This window comes from Oncorhynchus mykiss, chromosome 15 (genome assembly GCF_013265735.2).
Source record: "Oncorhynchus mykiss isolate Arlee chromosome 15, USDA_OmykA_1.1, whole genome shotgun sequence".
Lineage (NCBI taxonomy): Eukaryota > Metazoa > Chordata > Actinopteri > Salmoniformes > Salmonidae > Oncorhynchus > Oncorhynchus mykiss.
In genome coordinates, this window is record NC_048579.1 from 14,234,185 (window position 1) to 14,255,314 (window position 21,130).

At 42.2% G+C, this 21,130-nt stretch overlaps 2 protein-coding genes across 5 annotated transcripts; one reads left to right on the plus strand and one right to left on the minus strand.

Moving 5' to 3' along the window:
• Window positions 1-230: 230 nt before the first annotated feature.
• On the minus strand, window positions 231-12,950 carry LOC110489636 (acyl-coenzyme A thioesterase 9, mitochondrial). Of its 4 annotated transcripts, none has more exons than XM_021562368.2 (16): window positions 12,762-12,950; window positions 11,598-11,692; window positions 9,751-9,777; window positions 8,551-8,596; window positions 8,225-8,395; window positions 8,110-8,147; window positions 7,953-8,036; window positions 7,694-7,797; window positions 7,532-7,605; window positions 7,275-7,342; window positions 7,062-7,173; window positions 4,160-4,250; window positions 3,957-4,042; window positions 3,302-3,389; window positions 3,057-3,207; window positions 231-2,956 (listed from the first exon to the last, which is right to left on the minus strand). In XM_021562368.2, exons 1-16 carry the CDS (start codon window positions 12,773-12,775, stop codon window positions 2,898-2,900), a joined length of 1,308 nt encoding a protein of 435 aa, XP_021418043.1. In that variant the 5' UTR covers window positions 12,776-12,950; the 3' UTR covers window positions 231-2,897. The 4 variants fall into 4 exon arrangements, with proteins under 4 accessions (XP_021418043.1, XP_021418046.1, XP_021418045.1 ...); XM_021562371.2 differs by lacking the exon at window positions 12,762-12,950 and adding an exon at window positions 12,709-12,727; XM_021562370.2 differs by lacking the exon at window positions 9,751-9,777 and having other exon boundaries at window positions 12,762-12,941.
• A 4,291-nt stretch (window positions 12,951-17,241) lies between these two features.
• sat1 (spermidine/spermine N1-acetyl transferase 1) lies at window positions 17,242-19,870 on the plus strand. Its single transcript, NM_001160572.1, is given in 6 exon segments — window positions 17,242-17,464; window positions 17,841-17,892; window positions 17,984-18,067; window positions 18,831-18,932; window positions 19,028-19,068; window positions 19,413-19,870. Coding segments are annotated over 6 exon segments (522 nt in total). The 5' UTR covers window positions 17,242-17,398; the 3' UTR covers window positions 19,590-19,870.
• Window positions 19,871-21,130: the final 1,260 nt, after the last annotated feature.

Consider the following 21,130-nt stretch of genomic DNA (forward strand, 5'->3'; position numbering starts at 1 on the left):
CACTGTCTCCCTCTACCTACTACCTGCCTGTTTCTGCTGCCACTGGTTTTTCACTCACTCCCCACACACCCAGAAACTTGAATATCATTAATTACCATTTCATCTTTATGAAAAGCCCTCTGACCAGTGTTTTTTACTTTCTCTATAGTCATTATGGATATTGTCTGAGCCTGCTGGCCATTAATACTGGTATTGCGCTTTCTTTATTGAAATGAATTAAGGAAGACTGCTTTCATTTTCAATTAAGATACATTAAATCTGTCTACATTGTATGCTTTTATAGGGTCTGTATTACAAGTTAAATAAAGATTGGTGCAAACTGGAAGTGTGACTTCTTTCCCCAAGGATTTCCTCAGGCTGAGGTACTTGTCAGTTATGAGTTATTCCATACCAAGGCTAGATGAGGCTGAATGGAAACAACACCACACAACTACAATGCAACTAATTCATCTCATTGGAACATGACTGTTCAGTCTGAATATTCCATCAATTCAAATATGGATTTCTTGGCTGAATTAAAGTTGAATTAAACCTTCAAAAAGGGACACACACCTACACAATGAATGTTTTGTCAAATAAAGTAATTGACAGAAATTAATTTACTGCATCAAAGGGATGGATATTTGATTTATTAGAATCCCCTTTAACCGACAAAAGACTACATACATTAACATGTAGTGTGTGTGCATCTATCAGTTCCACATACATGTCAGTACATGCACACAACAAGTAGGTTACATGGGGGAGAGGCGTTGTGCCGTCAGGGGTTGTTTTGTTTTTTGAAACCAACTTTGCTGTTCACTTGCGCTAAATACGATGGAAGGGAGTTCCATGCACTCGTCTCTGTATAATACTGTACGTTTACTTGAATTTGTTCTGGACCTGGGCACTGTGAAAAGACTGGTCGCATGTCCGGTGGGGTAAATATGTGTAAGTTGACTACGCAAACAATTTGGAATTTCCAACAAAACTATCTTCAACTCTCAGCCAAGAAAGACTGGCATGCATAATATTAATCTTTGCCCTCGGATTACAATGAAGCAGGACGTGCCGCTCTGTTCTGGGCCAGCTGCATCTAAACTAGGTCTTTCTTTGCAGCACTTGATCATATAAATGGACAATAAGATTAAACTAGAGCCTGCAGGACTTGCTTTGTGGATTGCGGTTTCAAAAAAGCAGTTATCTTTATTACGGACAGACCTCCCTTTATCTTTACAACCATTGAATATGTCTTTTGACCACGACAGTTTACAATCTACGGTAACACCAAGTAATTTAGTCTCCTCAACTTGTTCAACAGCCACACCATTCATTACCAGATTCAGCTGAGGTCTAGAACTTGGAATGATTTGTACCAAATAGAATGCTCTTAGTTTTAGAGATGTTCAGGACCAGTTTATTACTAGCCACCCATTCCAAAACAGACTGCAACTCTTTGTTAAGGGTTTCAGTGACTTGATTAGCTGTGGTTGCTGATGCATACATATATGGTTGAATCATCAGTATACATGGACATCCATGCTTTGTTTTATTGCCATCCGTAGTAAAAATAGTAGAGCAAACTGGGCCAAACAGCGCAACACTCCAGGCAGAAAACAGAATGTTCTATGTTGTTCAACCAAACCCATCTTTTCAAAGAAAACGTCATTTAATTATCCTGTATCTGTATTTCTAATGTATTCCAAACGCAGATGGTAACCAGATGATCCCAATCATTTAGGCAGTAAACGATGCCCCCCCCCCTGGTATGTTCTATTGTGAATTGTCTGGGACTCATTGTTTTCCTGTTCACTACTCAAATATATTTTACTTCACGTTAAAGACGAATTTAACTGCTACACAGAACCACAGCGGACCCATAGTAAAGTGAGTCTTTTTTATCCTATTCCTTTTTATAATAACTGTGTCCCTGTGCAACATGCTGAGCTCTGCCCACTGCGGCGGGGCTTAAGGAGTGCTTTTTGAAGTAAGTGTTTGTATCGTGTGAGGCTTGCTATATAAAGCAGGCAAACAGGCATCCCGCTACTGTTCGATTGAACATTAGAATGGGCAAAACGAGTGACCTAAGCAACTTTGAGTGTGGTTTAATTGTCGGTGCCAGGCGCTCCGGTTCCAGTATCTCAGAAACTGCGGCCTCCTGGGCTTTTCATGCACGACATTGCCTAGGGTTTCCTGAGAATGGTGCGACAAACAAAAAAACATCCAGTCAGCAGCAGTCCCGTGGGTGAAAACACCTCGTTGAGAGGTCAAAGGAGAATGGGAAGACTCTAACAAGCGGGCCACAAACAGGAAAATAACGACGCAGTACAACATTGGTCTGCAGAACGGCATCTTGGAACGCACAACTTGGCGGTCCTTGTCACAGATGGGCTACTACAGCAGTCAACCACACCGGGTTCCACTCCTTTCAACTAAAAACAAGAAGAAGCGGCTCCAGTGGGCACAAAATCAATAACACTGGACAATTGAGGAGTGGAAAAACATTGCCTGGTCCGACGAATCATGCTGATGGTAGAGTCAGAATTTGGTGTGAGCAGCATGATTCCATGGACCCATCCGGCCTGGTGTCAACAGTACAGGCTGGTTGCGAAGTGTAATGGTGTGTGGAATGTTTTCCTGGCACACGTTAGTTCCCTTGATACCAATTGAGAAACGTTTCCATGCCCTGAAGAACTCAGGCTGTTCTGGAGGCAGAGGGGGGTCCGACCCGGTACTAGATGGGTGTACGTAATAAACTGTCACTAAGTGTATATAGTACATAGTGAGAAACAGATTAAGACATATTGTTCATGCAAATACACACACACACACAGCGTACAGTAAGGATGGAGGTTGGGGTGGCTGGACACTAGGGCTTTGGCAGGCAGTTGTTGTGTTGGGTCAGGGTTCATCTTGTCTCACTGAGACTCCAGGGTCTGGTTAAAGTGTCTCTTCCCATCCAGGTACAACATGGACTCTATAGAGACAGACAGACACACATGAGACCAATGTTAGACTGTGTGGAATCAATAGACGTTAACTTTAACCTCTTTGTGTTGGCACAAACGTAAGAGTACCTCCGTAGCTCTGCGGTACTATGTTGGGGACGTCTTTGTCTGTGACGAAGGTGAAGTGGAAGACGTTAGTGGTGTTGTGATGCCGGGTCAGGGGGTCAAGAACCTCTGTATGAACTCTGACCTGGATGTAGTTCCCCTCTGTGTAACACACCTGGAGACACAGAGAAGGACATGTCAGCACTGAAACTGGAGCAGATCAAACAACACACCAATGCATATGCACACACACACACACACACACACACCTGTGATGAGAGCAGTAACAGGGAGCCAATCTCTACAGGCTTCTGGAAGAGGATATCGTCCACGGCAACCAGGTTAGGCCGACACCCCCTGGAGGGAGGGAGGGAGGGAGGGAGGAATACACACACAATGAGGATGCACAGGTGTATGTGGTGCACCGGGACAAATGTATATCTTCTCTAACAAACACACACAATCTAGCAAATCAAAATTGGTTCTGTGAATGTTCAGGGAATGTTATTGGATAAATGTACATTTACATTTGAGTCATTTAGTAGACGCTCTTATCCAGAGTGACTTACAGTGGTGAGTGCATCCATTTTCATTTGTACTGTTCCCCAGTGTGAATCGAACTTGGCGTTGCAAGTGCCATACTCTACCATCTGAGCCACCCGGGACCAATTATATATGTCACAACATCACACTATAACTTTATGAGTCTTGTGGGAACGCTCCTTGCTTGTTGTTATGGGCATTTTGAATAACATAACTATCAACATTAATAGGACATTCCTGTAATATTTTCTCATAACCAATTTCATTAAATACAGACATCATTTCTGAGGTGTGTTTATGGTAAATGTTTCATGTTACAACATCGCACCGTAACTGAGAATGTTCTTGGTTTGCTGGGAACAGACTTGCTCACTCACTCACCCGTAGGCACATGCGTTAGCCCAGCCCAACTCGTAAGCTTTCCTCATCAGAAACCCTCCAAAGATCCTGTTAAAGATATTCCTCTCCTGAAAACACACATCTTAGTCAGCACAAATTAGAAAAGTTTCAGGTTGTAAATCTCGCTCCCTCCCTCCCTCCCTCTCTCCCTCTCTCCCTCTCTCCCTCTCTCCTCTCTCTCTAACCTGTGGATGGCAGATCTCCAATCCTTTGACTTTGGCGTCCTCCATCCATACGGAGTTAGGAGGCAGAACTCTGCTACGGAAACTCACTGTCCTACCAAACACACACACCATCACTCACAAAAAGGTTTTCCTGGATTATATGTGTCATAATTAAGATGTAAGATTTATATTTGGACAGTGAAGCTAAAAAAAAATGCAGAATATTTTAACAGCTTATGTTTCAGTGAGGTAGAGTTTGCTATTGTAAATTGTCTTTCTTCCTCTCCTGTGGCGGTCCTCATGAGAGACAGTTTCATCATAGCGCTTGATGGTTTTTGCGAATGCAGTTGAAGAAACTTTAAAAGTTCTTGAAATGTTCCGGATTGACTGACCTTCATGTCTTAAAGTAATGACTGTCGTTTCTCTTTCCTTTCAATAACTTTTAAAGTTTCTTCAAGTGCAGTCACAAAAACCATCCATCACTATGATGTAACTGGCTCTCATGAGGACCGCCACTGGAAAGGAAGACCCAGAGTTACTGTATAAGATGACCTGGCCTACACAATCACCCAACCTTAACCCAATTGAGATGTTTTGGGATGAGTTGGACCGCAGAGTTAAGGAAAAGCAGCCAACAAGTGCAGAGCATATGTGAGAACTCCTTCAAGACTGTTGGAAAAGCATTCCAGGTGAAGCTGGTTGAGAAAATGCCAAGAGTGTGCAAAGCTGTCATCAAGGCATTGGGTGGCTACTTCGAAGAATGTCAAATATAAATATATTTTTATTTGTTTAACACTTTTTGGTTACTACCTGATTCCATATGTGTTATTTCATAGTTGTCTTCACTACTATTCTACAATGTACAATGTAGAAAATAGTAAAAAAATATAGAAGAACGCTGGAATGTGTGTGTGTGTGTATATATATATATATATATATATATATAGTGGGGCAAAAAAGTATTTAGTCAGCCACCAATTGTGCAAGTTCTCCCACTTAAAAAGATGAGCGAGGCCTGTAATTTTCATCATAGGTACACTTCAACTATGACAGACAAAATTAGAAGAAAAATGCTGAAAATCACATTGTAGGATTTTTAATGAATTTATTTGCAAATTATGGTGGAAAATAAGTATTTGGTCAATAACTAAAGTTTATCTCAATACTTTGTTATATACCCTTTGTTGGCAATGACAGAGGTCAAATGTTTTCTGTAAGTCTTCACAAGGTTTTCACACACTGTTGCTGGTATTTTGGCCCATTCCTCCATGCAGAGCTCCTCTAGAGCAGTGATGTTTTGGGGCTGTTGCTGGGCAACATGGACTTTCAACTCCATCCAAAGATTTTCTATGGGGTTGAGATCTGGAGACTGGCTAGGCCACTCCAGGACCTTGAAATGCTTCTTACGAAGCCACTCCTTCGTTGCCCGGGCGATGTGTTTGGGATCATTGTCATGCTGAAAGACCCAGCCACGTTTCATCTTCAATGCCCTTGCTGATGGAAGGAGGTTTTCACTCAAAATCTCACGATACATGGCCCCATTCATTCTTTCCTTTACACGGATCAGTCGTTCTGGTCCCTTTGCAGAAAAACAGCCCCAAAGCATGTTTCCACCCCCATGCTTCACAGTAGGTATGGTGTTCTTTGGATGCAACTCAATATTCTTTGTCCTCCAAACACGACGAGTGAGTTTTTACCAAAAAGTTATATTTTGGTTTCATCTGACCATATGACATTCTCCCAATCTTCTTCTGGATCATCCAAATGCTCTCTAGCAAACTTCAGACGGGCCTGGACATGTACTGGCTTAAGCAGGGGGACACGTCTGGCACTGCAGGATTTGAGTCCCTGGCGGTGTAGTGTGTAACTGATGGTAGGCTTTGTTACTTTGGTCCCAGATCTCTGCAGGTCATTCACTAGGTCCTCCCCCGTGTGGTTCTGGGATTTTTGCTCACCATACTTGTGATCATTTTGACACCACGGGGTGAGATCTTGTGTGGAGCCCCAGATCGAGGGAGATTATCAGTGGTCTTGTATGTCTTCCATTTCCTAATAATTGCTCCTACAGTTGATTTCTTCAAACCAAGCTGCTTACCTATTGCAGATTCAGTCTTCCCAGCCTGGTGCAGGTCTACAATTTTGTTTCTGGTGTCCTTTGACAGCTCTTTGGTCTTGGCCATAGTGGAGTTTGGAGTGTGACTGTGAGGTTGTGGACAGGTGTATTTTATACTGATAACAAGTTCAAACAGGTGCCATTAATACAGGTAACGAGTGGAGGACAGAGGAGCGTCTTAAAGAAGAAGTTACAGGTCTGTGAGAGCCAGAAATCTTGCTTGTTTGTAGGTGACCAAATACTTATTTTCCACCATAATTTGCAAATAAATTCATTAAAAAATCCTACAATGTGATTTTCTGGATTTTTTTCTCTTTTGTCTGTCATAGTTGAAGTGTACCTATGATGAAAATTACAGGCCTCTCATCTTTTTAAGTGGGAGAACTTGCACAATTGGTGGCTGACTAAATACTTTTTTGCCCCACTGTGTGTGTGTGTGTGTATATACACACACACACACACACACACACACACACCATTTTTTGTGCCACTCTTGAAAACAAGATGGTGCATCGAAATAAATAATTGTGTTCGTTCAAGGGGTGCACCTCTCTCAAGTGTCTTGTTTCATATCGTCTCAACATTATGAATAGTCAATTAAGATCGACACCTTCAGTGAACTTCTCTCATTTTACAGGGAACATCAATGTGACAACAATTTGATATGACTCCCAATAAGTCCTTTATGGTGATATTTGTTCTAAAAATGATAATTGTGATTTAAAAATACTTTATGGAAGTAAAGTTGCTAATTGTTCACGTCATCATTTTACTGACGCGTGTGTGTGTGTGTGCATTTGTGTGTCATACTTGGTGTCCAGGGTGTTGAGGAACAGGCTGTGTACGATCTTCCTCTCCTCAGCAGTAGGGGCCACCTTCAGTAGAGACGCTGTACTCAGCTCTACGCGACGCGTCTTATTGACTGGCAGGACACACACAGTAAATAATACAAACAAACACAGTAATATATATATATATATATATATATATATATATATATAAAACGCATGTAATGTGTCTTACTCTCTCCCTGCTGAAACAGTTCCTCCTCTTCAGGCCCCTCTGGTTTCAGAGGATTAACAAACGCTGCCCTGACAAACAAACAGAGAGAGCCAGACAGATAGATAAACAGAGAGACAGACAGAGAGAAAGACAGACAGAGAAACAGAGAGACAGACAGAGTAATAGAGACAGTTAATAATGGTTGGATACTATAGATGGATGGATGGCTGGAATGACAAATGGATGGTTGGGGTGACGGATGGATGGTTGTTGTGTACCTCTTGTTCTCAGGGTCTCTGGCCACCATAACAAACGTAGCATCCAGAACTGGAGTGTAGGCCCCATCATGGTACTATACATACACAGAGACATAACATCACCATTGTGGACATTAGTGTGTGTGTGTGTGTGTGTGTGTGTGTGTGTGTGTGTGTGTGTACCTGAGACATGTGCATCTTGGCTTCGATGGAGGTCTTCCCCACCCAGGTCACGTGACCAGTGAACTTGATGTCACAGTCAGGGTGTATGACTTGTTTCCTCATGTCTGTGACATCACATACAGGGAAAATAAGCCACACCTACCAGAATGCAACAGCAACAAACGATTCAATGATACTGGGAAGTGTCCCAGGATTAGACTTGAGAAACCCTGGTCTACGCAGTACATCCTGGTGTTGTATCAGCATTGTTGTGTCATACCTATCTTGTCCACCAGGGCAGTGACGATGGACAGAGGAGATCTCTGAAGTGCCTTGTTATGGGTGTGAGAGTAACAGATCAACACTGAGGAGAGAGAGAAATAACACTATAATAACATGTACCAGTGTGCATTGTGGTTGAGGTGATGATTTCATACCTGCTAGACTGTCCAGATCCTCCAGGATACGGCCAAACCTGGAATAGAGAAACCGGACTGAGAGGGGGGAAAGGGTGTGTGTGTGTGTGAGCATGTGTTTGTGAGCATGTGTTACCTGACACCTTTGTGGTAGTTAAGGTATTTCTCTCTAAGGGTAGGGTCTGTGCCCAGGGGAAGGTGGACCTCTATGTAGCTGTCCTTCATCCTGCGGACAGGAAGCTCATCTTGAGAACCAGCCAGCTGATTGGACAACGACAAACGGTCAGCTAACGCCTGCTGGTGGTCCCTACAGGATGGGAGGAGAGATAGGGAAAGAGATTCATCAGGAATGAGCTGTGAGTTTAACAAAGTCATGAACATATCTAACAGACAACACGGGTCTTCCTTGTCATGGTATCAGTATCTCAATACAAAATAGGTATACTGGTTCTGTTATTGTACCTCCAGTTAGTGGACGCTCCCACAATCTCCCTCAGCCGGTTGCGCACTGAAAAACAATCCACACAGTTGATCAGCTCTCAGTGTTTGTGTGTACTGATACTGATCTCAGAACAGAACATTCTGGTTAAATGACGAGCACAGGAATGAATTATTTTGCAGACAGGGCAGATGAGAAGGCTTGGTTGAGTGCGCTGTGGCGGAAGAGTATGGAGCAGCGCTACGGTATTTAATATTGCTCAATTTATTTTTAAAGCCTGGGGGAAAAGGAGAAATGTGTTTATATAATGTGACAAAATGGTAAATTGCGAAATGTAATTTTGTGTTTTTTTGCACATATTACTTCAAGAAATAATACTGTCTTAGCCAATGTGGGCTGGGCACCAATAGGTGTATGACACTAAAATAAAATTAATCCTAATCAATCAAAATACAACGGGAAACATATGATCTCAGACAGAATGACAGCAGCAAGCTCCAGAGAGTAGAGAGGTCTAGATGGGATGGGACTCTACATCAGTTCTACTGTTGTTCCAGCTGGCACATGGAACCACAGTGGCTCTGCACTGCAGCCTGAGGGTGTGTGTGCAACGGGGAGAAATCAATAGTGACAAGTTAATACAGTGTAACTTGAGATTTGCCCATTAGTTTGTGGCCCACCTGACTGGAGTCGCTGTGTTGTCATAATGTTGAGACGATATGAACCAATATGAAATAAGACGCTTGAGAGAGGTATAGCCCTAAAATCACCAAGACAGAAGCCACCTCAAAACATGGGTCCATACAGTAGTGTAGATACAGTACATAATGCAAGTACATAATGCAAGTTTGTATAGAGAACATTAAAGGTCTGTCTACTAAAATATACTACAGGAGGGTTGCAGCATCTGTAAGAAGAGCTAGCCACTGCCACAGGCCAGGGATGCATTCACAGTTCAGTCTGTAGAAAATGGAAGAGGGTAACAAGCCCGTACAACCAGGCAAGCTCAACACAGAACACAGAAGGCTGCTGGATTTAACAACAGAAAGTGACAGGGTGCTGGATATCACAAGAGAGATTGACGGTGTGTGAGAGTTTGCGCGCCAGACAGTGTGCGTGAGAGACAGTTAGCTAAGCTACATGCAGGCAGATTTATGTTGAATTAAAACGGAATTAAGAAAGTGCTTTATACAGTTAGGATTCAGGTTTGTTTACCAACACACCATTTGACACTAGCAAGTGAGCATTCCCTGTGGAGACAAGACAAGTCATGGGTCAGAGGTAACAAAAGGAGACTGGATTGAGACTCAATGTCTTGCCATCATACCTCACAAGTACAGTGCCTTGAGAAAGTATTCAGCCCCCTTGAACTTTGCGACCTTTTGCCACATTTCAGGCTTCAAACATAAAGATATAAAACTCTTTTTTTTGTGAAGAATCAACAACAAGTGGGACACAATCATGAAGTGGAACGACATTTATTGGATATTTCAAACTTTTTTAACAAATCAAAAACTGAAAAATTGGGCGTGCAAAATTATTCAGCCCCCTTAAGTTAATACTTTGTAGCGCCACCTTTTGCTGCGATTACAGCTGTAAGTCGCTTGGGGTTTGTCTCTATCAGTTTTGCACATGGAGAGACTGAAATTTTTTCCCATTCCTCCTTGCAAAACAGCTCGAGCTCAGTGAGGTTGGATGGAGAGCATTTGTGAACAGCAGTTTTCAGTTCTTTCCACAGATTCTCGATTGGATTCAGGTCTGGACTTTGACTTGGCCATTCTAACACCTGGATATGTTTGTTATTGAACCATTCCATTGTAGATTTTGCTTTATGTTTTGGATCATTGTCTTGTTGGAAGACAAATCTCCGTCCCAGTCTCAGGTGTTTTGCAGACTCCATCAGGTTTTCTTCCAGAATGGTCCTGTATTTGGCTCCATCCATCTTCCCATCAATTTTAACCATCTTCCCTGTCCCTGTTGAAGAAAAGCTGGCCCAAACCATGATGCTGCCACCACCATGTTTGACAGTGGGGATGGTGTGTTCAGGGTGATGAGCTGTGTTGCTTTTACGCTAAACATAACGTTTTGCATTGTTGCCAAAAAGTTCAATTTTGGTTTCATCTGACCAGAGCACCTTCTTCCACATGTTTGGTGTGTCTCCCAGGTGGCTTGTGGCAAACTTTAAACAACACTTTTTATGGATATCTTTAAGAAATGGCTTTCTTCTTGCCACTCTTCCATAAAGGCCAGATTTGTGCAATATACGACTGATTGTTGTCCTATGGACAGAGTCTCCCACCTCAGCTGTAGATCTCTGCAGTTCATCCAGAGTGATCATGGGCCTCTTGGCTGCATCTCTGATCAGTCTTCTCCTTGTATGAGCTGAAAGTTTGGAGGGACGGCCAAGTCTTGGTAGATTTGCAGTGGTCTGATACTCCTTCCATTTCAATATTATCGCTTGCACAGTGCTCCTTGGGATGTTTTAAGCTTGAGAAATATTTTTGTATCCAAATCCAGCTTTAAACTTCTTCACAACAGTATCTCGGACCTGCCTGGTGTGTTCCTTGTTCTTCATGATGCTCTCTGCGATTTTAACGGACCTCTGAGACTATCACAGTGCAGGTGCATTTATACGGAGACTTGATTACACACAGGTGGATTGTATTTATCATCATTAGTCATTTAGGTCAACATTGGATCATTCAGAAATCCTCACTGAACTTCTGGAGAGAGTTTGCTGCACTGAAAGTAAAGGGGCTGAATAATTTTGCACGCCCAATTTTTCAGTTTTTGATTTGTTAAAAAAGTTTGAAATATCCAATAAATGTCGTTCCACTTCATGATTGTGTCCCACTTGTTGTTGATTCTTCACAAAAAAATACAGTTTTATATATTTATGTTTGAAGCCTGAAATGTGGCAAAAGGTCGCAAAGTTCAAGGGGGCCGAATACTTTCGCACGGCACTGTAGTTCACGTTAGGTTCATAACACTGAGTGAGGCAGCTAATCAATCAACCAACCAATATATCAAACACATAATCAGTCAGTCAGTAAGGTGGGTATGGCCTTACCCTCAGACATGTCCGGGGCCTTCCCCTGCAGAGACACAGGGCCCAGGGAGAACGCCCTCGTTGTCAGAGATGCCACCGATCTTAGAAAACGGAACCTGTGGAATGGAATGAACACAAATGTCAACACAACAAGCCCACAACATTCGAACTCAGAGTTCCAATTGCAACACCCCTGTCCCGTAAACCCATTAATAGACGTGTATGGGAATCCCAGATGTCTGTCAAGTCCCTGGCACATAGCCCACTGATACTGCCAGTTACAGCTGCTCAATGGGATATCTGGTCAGTCAGACAGAGGGTGCATCTCAATACTCTTGGGTGTTGCCGTCAACAAACATACTTTTACAGTAACGTTAGGTTACAGTCGTAGCTAGTAACTAGACAGACTTAACAGTCTATAGCAGCCTAGTGGTTAGATCGTTAGGCCAGTAACTTAACCGAGCTGACAAGGTAAAAACCTGTCAGTCTGAGCAAGGACGTTAACCCACTGTTCCCCGGGCGCCGAAGACATGGATGTCAATTAAGGCAGCCTCTGTGATTCAGAGGGGTTGGGTTAAATGCGGAAGAAACATTTCAGTTAAATATTGTTGGACAGTTGACTAGGTATCCCCCTTTATATAGCTAAGTATTTAGCCAGGGGGGTGGAACGAAGCCTCTAATATATTTATGACAGTAAAACACACGCCTTTTGTTAAACACGTGAGCTGGCTCACCCAGAACAAGGATGAAAAAGCGCCTCAGCAATGTATCTAACAATATATTTAGGTTAGGACTTGAATGAAGGTCGCAATTGTAAATGAGAACGTGTTCTCAACTTGCCTACCTGGTTAAATAAAGGTGAAATAAAAATAAATTGAAATAGAACCAGCAGGTAGCTAACGTTAGCTACGTAGCCAGGCTAACTAGCTAAATGTTCTGTCAAATCGTGTGTTTGACTCTTATTAACCTAAAAGAAAATGGCACATTTTTAAACACGGAAAGCAGAACCCAAAGATGTGATTGACATACTGCGAGTGGCAAAGGTAGGCCGCAAACTAAAATCACTGCTTGCTTAGCTAGAAACCAACGTCGGTCAATAGCCTTAGCTAGCTAACGTTACTACACAAAATACCATAGTTAGCTTTTCTGTCAAATCGACTGGTTTAACTCTTCTCCACCTCATACCTCGGCAACAACATGTCCGTGTGTCTCGTTTATTTGCTATTAAAAGACGCTTGAGAAGTTAGCTAGCTAAATACCAAAATACAACTCTGAAAAGAGAGGACAGATGAAGCAAATTTTGAAAAAAGTGGCAGCACTGAAAAGTGTACTTCCTTGGACATTTGGCCTGCCGGTGCATACCGTAATGTTATAAATAAGTGCGCAATTATTTGGGGAATATAATGCACGGTTTATAAGTAATCTCATATTCGTGTATTGTGATGGGGTACCACTGTTGAATTTAAAACTCATGAGGCATTTCTAGGTTATTTAACATTCACATATTAGCCATCATTGAGACTCACTTAGATAATTCCATTCATTATAGAACAATAGCAATAAAATGATATAACATCCATATTGAATCTTTATTCAACTAGGCAAGTCAGATAAAAACAAATTCTTATTCATAATGACGCCTACACCGGCCAAACCCGGACGCTGGGCCAATTGTGCGCCGCCATATAGGACCCCCAATCACGGCCCGTTGTGATACAGCCTAGATTCGAACCAGGGTGTCTGTAGTTACGCTTCTAGCACTGAGACCGCTGCTCCACTCGGGAGCATATAGAAGAGACAGGAATGCTTATGAGGAAAGTGTTGCTATATTTATTCAGAACCATATCCCAGTAATGCTTAGAGATAGATCTCATGTCAAGTGTTATTGAAGTACGGTGGCTGAAGGTTCACCTGCTTCATCTAAAGCCTATAATTTTGGGGCGTTGCTATAGGCTAGCAGTCAGTATCTGCAGTGCCAGTCAAAAGTTTTGACACACCTACTCATTCAAGGGTTTTTCTTTATTTTTACTGTTTTATACATTGTAGAATAATAGTGAAGACATCCAAACTATGAAATAACACATATGGAATCATGTAGTAACCAAAAGTGTTAAACAAATCAAAATATTTTATTTTTGAGATTCTTCAAAGTAGCCACCCTTTGCCTTGATGACAGCTTTGCACACTTTTGGAATTCTCTAAACCAGCTCCATGAGGTAGTCACCTGGAATGCATTTCAATTAACAGGTGTGCCTTGCTAAAAGTTAATTTGTGGAACTTCTTAATGCGTTTGAGCCGATCAGTTGTTTTGTGACAAGGTAGGGGTGGTGTACAGAAAATATTTGGTAAAAGACCAAGTCCATATGAGGGCAAGAACAGCTCAAACAAGCAAAGAGAAACAACTGTCCATCACTGCGTTAAGACATGAAGGTCAGTCAATCCGGAAAATTTCAAGAACTTTTAACGTTTTTCTTTGAGTACGCGTGTCCAAACTTTTGACTGGTACTGTATGTTTCCAAGATGTATTTTAGAAACAATACAAAACATACAAATGACTACATCATACAAACATCACTACACCCCTCCTGCCCACTAGCCCCCACCCCTGTCTCTAGCACATGGCCTCAAACTGCATTTAAAAAAAAAATCTTTGTTGATATTATGGCAAGAACAGCTCAAATAAGCAAAGAAAAACAACACTCCATCATTACTTTAAGACATGAAGGTCAGTCAATCCGGAAAATTTCAAGAGCTCTGAAAGTTTCTTCAAGTGCAGTCACAAAAAACATCAAGTGCTATGATGAAACTGGCTCTCATGAGGACCACAACAGGAAAGGAAGCCCCAGAGTTACCTCTGCTGCAGAGGATCAGTTTATTAGACTTACCAGCGACAGAAATTGCAGCCCAAATAAATGCTTCACAGAGTTGAAGCAATAGATACAGCTCAACATCAGCTGTTCAGAAGAGACTGCATGAATCAGGCCTTCATGGTCAAATTGCTGCAAAGAAACCACCACGAAAGGACACCAATAAGAAGAAGAGACTTGCTTGGGCCAAGAAACATGAGCAATGGACATTAGACCGGTGGAAATCTGTCTTTCTTGGGGACCTGAATATTGACTGGTTTTCATCAAGCTGTCTGCTCAAGAGGAAGCTTCTCAATGTAACCAGTGCCTGTAATCTGGTTCAGGTTATTAAGCCTGAATGCCAAGTGTCAAATCTGGAGGAAACCTGGCACCATCCCTACGGTGAAGCATGGTGGTGGCAGCATCATGCTGTGGGGATATTTTTCTGAGGCAGGGACTGGGAAACTAGTCAGGATCGAGGGAAAGATGAACGGAGCAAAGTACAGAGAGATCCTTGATGAAAACCTGCTCCAGAGTGCTCAGGACGATCAGACTGGGGCGAAGGTTCACCTTCCAACAGGACAACAACCTTAAGTGTAACAGGGTTGGTTATGTTTCCACTTGCCTCTAAAGAAATGTGTATTTAATGTTCAAGCATTCTTATTGGTTAGTTCAACTCTGATGACAATAAGGTGTTTTGTGATTGGCCCCGCTTGCAGATAGCGGGAGATCGCTATCGGGAGATCGCGGGAGATCGCTGTCTTCCCAGTATGAAAATGTGATGCAAGGGGTAGGTCACGTTCTGAATACTGTTTTCTATTTTCTATTTTACAATGTGTACAGGTTTGCTGTACGTTACTGATTTATACATGTATGGGTATATGGTACCTGTTAGGGATTGAGGGGCTTTCTGGGATGTGCTTTGGCATGTAATTGCTGTAAATAAGTGTGTTAGCTAGCATACACCTATGTAAGGGTCACATAAGCCACTACTAACACAGTTGTCTTCATGCTACAGATTTTGCCATTGACAGCCATCAATACCGTTCAGCCCTGCACAACTAACCTGCTGTTTCCGATTTAACAACAGAAATAAATGATGCTCAACTGGGACCACTGGCCGAAGTTATTTATTTTGAGAAAACACAACTCATGGAGAGTACATATACATCTGTTACATAAGCACACAGCCAAGACAATGAAGGAGTGGCTTCAGGACAAGTTTCTGAATGTCCTTGAGTGGCCCAGCCAGAGCTCAAACTTGAACCCATTCTAACATCTCTGGAGAGACCTGAAAATAGTTGTGCAGCGAAGCTCCCCATCCAACCTGGCAGAGCTTGAGAGGATCTGCAGAGAAGAATGGGAGAAACTCCCCATAGACAGGTGTGCGAAGCTTGTAGCATCATACCCAAGAAGTCTCAAGGCTGTACTCGCTGCCAAAGATGCTTCAACAAAGTACTGAGAAAAGGGTCTGAATACTTATGTAAATGGATATTTACTTTTTAAAAATGTTTTAAAATAAAATTGCTAACATTTCTAAAAACCTGTTTTTGTTTTGTCATTATGGGGTATTGTGTGTAGATTGATGGGGTGAACAATTTCATCCATTTTATAATAAGGCTGTAACATACATTTTTTGGGGAAAAAGTCAAGGGGTCTGAATACTTTCTGAATGCACTGTACATAAATACATGTAAAAAGGAGTAATATTGGCCAGTAGCAGGATAAATAGATTAATGGTAATGGCAATCAATCATCAATAATTTAGAGAGTTACATCAGACATCTATTGTCTCCATCACATAGATAATTTGTAATTACCATCTAAATCTCCTCATTATGCCTGGGTCATGAGGCCTTTGTCATAAATAGTAGTTATCCACATTCAATGAGCTATTCCGGGCTGGGCTCATTATCATTCTATGGTTCCTCACTTGCTACCAGAGGTGTAACATAGTTCATTACAACTACTCTAGTTATAGTAATGGATTTACTTTTCTGAGTACTTATATTACTTATATTTTTCAGTAACTTTTCTTCTACTTGAGTAGGATATTTCAGTACTCTCCAACTCTGGTAAGTGAGTGAGTGAGTCAGTAAGTGAATAGTTAATAGTATATTTATTTTTTAAATGAGCTACTATTAATTTTTACTTTAGTCGTTTTTTTAACCAGTAATTGTACTTCTACTTGAGTCAAATGTAATTAAAGTAACATTACTTCTCATTGAGTATATTTTCGTACTCTTTCCACCCCCTTATTTACAAACACTTGAGAGTAAAGTCTGGATTGGCTACAATCCAGTAACAACATCCGGTCCTTCATTTCACATGTACATTTCACATTTTATGTCATGTAGCAGACGCTCTTATCCAGAGCGACTTACAATTAGTACATGAGTCTTAAGATAGCAAGGTAAGACAACAACACATCACACAATCTTATCAAGTACCTTTTCCCTCAACAAAGGGAAACAATGTGCAGGCCGTGACTACATTCCACTGTAGTCAAGGCCTTTGCGAAATTTAACACATTTATTAAAAATATTACAGTAATTATATTATAGCAATTACATTTAAAAACGTGCTCAAATACAGAGTAGGCTAGATACAGTTAGTAAACTATAATTTGTTGTCAATATCTCGTGACCGGAGAAAGCATCCAATGAAAACAACAGCGAAACTCGTGACGTCTCCTAGATCCCTCGTTCCAATTGGCCAAAAATGACCGAGTTCCGGTTAACCGCCCCAACCCCCACGAGCCCCTATAAAACCCTTGTGAGAGACAAAGAACGATCTAGTCCAGCTGATCCGACCCAGACAGGTCCCTGCTGCATGAAAACTCTCCCGACATAGGCGTCAGGATCCCAGACTGACTGCGGAGGTTTAAACTCCTGGGACGCGAATGAAGAAACTTCTCCTGCTTCACTTCACATACAGAGGTTTAGTGAGAAAAGGGAAAAAGAGTAAAAGAAGAAAATGGATCGTTTTAAATTGCGAAAAGCTGAACCCAAAGATGTGCCTGACATACTGCGACTCATAAAGGTAGGCCTAACCCCCCCCCCCCCACATTGACAAGGAGTTGACCCGTACTTTGTTGTTATTTTGTAGCCCTGGCTAGGCTAAGCCCAGTCGAAACCGTTTTGTTTGACTGCATTGAGAGACTCCGCAAATGTGTGTCTGTATTGAAGGTGACATAAATGCCGGCCATTTCTGCTGCATATCAGTAGGTATCACAGTTCGCGCTGTAGTTTTGTACCTTTGCCTTTATTACATTGGCAACGAGCCAGTTTCTCTGTTTGATGTGGTTATAATGTTAACTGACCGGCAACGAAGAGAACAGCGTTTATCTCAGTGACTTTTAAACTCCCCTTATTGCCCCGCTCTTGGGTTTTGATTTTGAAATGTTTCTTCTGTTCAGGAACTGGCTAAATATGAAGACATGGAAGATCAAGTGATACTGACTGAGAAAGGTGAGCGTGAATTATAGCTAATAATTTCTGTCTCGAGCACGGTGTGACTGCAGAGTTTATAAGGCGTTTTTTGTTTTACGTTTGTTAACAGATCTGCTCGAGGACGGATTCGGTGACCATCCATTTTACCACTGCATCGTGGCGGAAGTACCCAGTGAGAAGCAGAGCAACAACGGTGAGATTCTATATCTCCAATAATCCCATCTATTCCCTGGAGCACACCTGTATATCTGAGGATTGGCTGGATATACTGAGTGTGACATACGAGTATTATAGCGAACTATCAGACGGGTGTGACTGACATGGTGCCTCTCATATGCATATGTTTCTGCGCCATGGGAATCCCTAGTATGTACCTTCCCCTATGCCATACATGCATCAAACCTGTTAGCCCAGTTTGTACAGGACATACAGTAATGTTCTGTCCTTACTCTATACAGACACACCCACTTCCTTACAATAGTTGATGTGATACATAATGATATGACAGTTGTGGTCTTTGAAACATTGTTGCTGTACGCTCACACATTTTTCTCAGCGAAGGCTGGTTTGTGTGTCTAGGGCTACTTCCTGTTATGGTGTGGATGTCACGCTGATGTAGGCCAGAAACACTTGTATGACACACCCGCTAACCAACTTCCGTTGGAAGCTTCTCTGAGCTAGAGCAGCCTGTCTCCACGCATCAGTTCTCACAACACAACCAACATCTCCTCTTTACACAGTCCCCTGGCAACCAGACTGAGTTAACCTCTGAAAGTACAAGTTAATCTTAACCATGGATATATGTGCAGCTCTGCCCCTCCAAGTCCTAAACACCCTTAAACATTTAGGGAAATGCTCAACTGACCATAGATTAGCTACCTGGGTAACTCCGGTACGAGCTCTGTTACATTACATCTGTTTTGTTTTTATGTGTGTGTGTTTACTTCTGTGTCCAGGTCCTGTGGTGATTGGGTTTGCTATGTACTACTTCACCTATGACCCCTGGATTGGCAAGCTGCTCTACCTGGAAGACTTCTTTGTCATGGAAGAGTACAGGGGTAAGCAAAGTAACTATTTTCCTCTCCTACTGTCGCGCTCTTTCCTCTCTGACCTGACCAGTAACCGTTATCTCATTCTGTCATCCATCCACCAGGGTTTGGCATCGGCTCAGAGATCCTCAAGCTCCTCAGTCATGTGAGTAGCTTTGGAGTTATGACCCTGTACAAACATGGTAACAACTAGATGGGAGCTGTCAGTCAGTTACACGACTCTGGCCAGAAATCCTGTTGTATAATTAGGTCAATGACTCAAACAGAATCCCATATTGAGCCCATTCCAGTGAGTTATTCTTTGTAAAGACTGATTCTGTTCTGTGTATTTTTGGCTATTGCTGTTGAAATGATTAATGAATATGTTGGGGAAAAGAGCTGTAGGTATAAGTGGTGTTTGCAGGAAATGCTGATTTAGATGTGGGTGGGGGCTCGCTGTCAGATGCATATGTGCTAACACCTGCCCTCCCTTCCCCTCTCCCCCCTCAGACAGCAGTCAAGACTCGCTGCAGCAGCATGCACTTCATCGTCGCCGAGGGCAACCAGGCGTCGATAGAATTCTACAAGCGTCGTGGCGCAGCTGACCTCTCTCTGGAGGAGGGATGGAGGCTCTTCAAGATCGACAAGAGCTCCCTCCTCAAGATGTCCTCCGGCCCCGAAGAGTGAGCTGGCCCCGAGACACATAGAAAGATGGGAGTGAGAGACTAAGGCTAATTAAATTGACCCGTCTCTCACTTTAGCAGTTGGGTGGGGGGGGTGTGACTACTGACATATTACCATTAAAAGGGGCATTAAACATTACTAATCATATGTGTACTAACTTAATTTAGGGTTCTGTTTAGATTTTATCTGAAGCCATCCTTTTAGTAGTGTTTTTTTCTGCTAATCAACAACTTCTCTATCTCTATTTTGAATGTTTGTTGGTGTAATTAAAAGTTTCAGAGCACATTTGTGTGGTGACTGATTTCTCTAGAGCTAAGAGGGGAAATTAAATGGGGATCATGATGGTGTGGTAGGGGAGGGCTTTATGCAACATGCATCACTTCATATGCCCTACCTCCCTTCATCCTCTGGCTCTCATGGGAGTCATTTCAGAATGTCATCAAGACACTTGTATACAGCCTTGTCTTTCTCTTCCACCTCTCTCCTGTCATACCTTCTCTGTGAAAGGGGGATGTATGGTCTATTAGTCTATGGCGAGGAACACTTAGTTACTGCACTGACCTTGGCAAGACAACTGTCAGTGTCTAATGCTCACACAGATCCTAGTCAGACTTAGCAGAAACCAGGGGTGTAGAAATGCATATCGGTGGGATGTCTGTTTTGAACATTCACTGCAGCAATGCCTGAACAGTGAAGCCAACCCTGTAGTGGCCCAGTGGAGTTCGTAATATTCTCTAAACACGGTCTCCAACCCCTTGCCCAGGCAGCGACGGATCCTCTTTACTGTAACCCTGTCAATCATCTCTAGACACTTGTATTCCACTAAACCTTCATAAGAACTCAGAAATAGCTCCTGGAAATGTTTCTTTGGCGTTACTCCATTTAAATACAACGAAGGACATCAATGGGGCAGGACCAAGTGTGTGACTTAGTTTTCCCACAATTTGTTACATTACAGCCTTACTCAAGTTGAGAATTCAATTTTCTTCAGTCTACACACAACACAATACGCATAATGACAAAGTGAAAATGTGGCGAACAAAATTTCAACAAACCTTACTTGCATTAGTATTCAGATCTTTTACTATGAGACTCAAAATTGAGCTGAGGTGCATCCTTTCTCCATTGATCATCCCTTCTGTTTCTACAACCAAGACAACACAGCAGTGGCTTTGAGACAAGTATTTGAATGTTCTTGAGTGGCCCAGCCAGAGTCCAGACTTGAACCCGATCTAACATCTCTGGAGACCTGAAAATAGCTGTGCAGCGACGCTCCCCATCCAACCTGACAGAGCTTGAGGATCTGCAGAGAACAACTCTGAGAAACTCCCCAAATACAGGTGTGCCAAGCTTGTACCATCATACCCAAGAAGACTTGAGACTAATCGCTGCCAAAGGTGCTTCAACAAAGTTCTGAGTAAAGGGTCTGAATATTTATGTAAATGTGATATTTCAGTTTATTTTTTAAAAAAGTATCTAAAAACCAGTTTTTGCTTTGTCATTATGGGCTATTGTGTGTAGGTTGATGGGAAAAACAATCAATT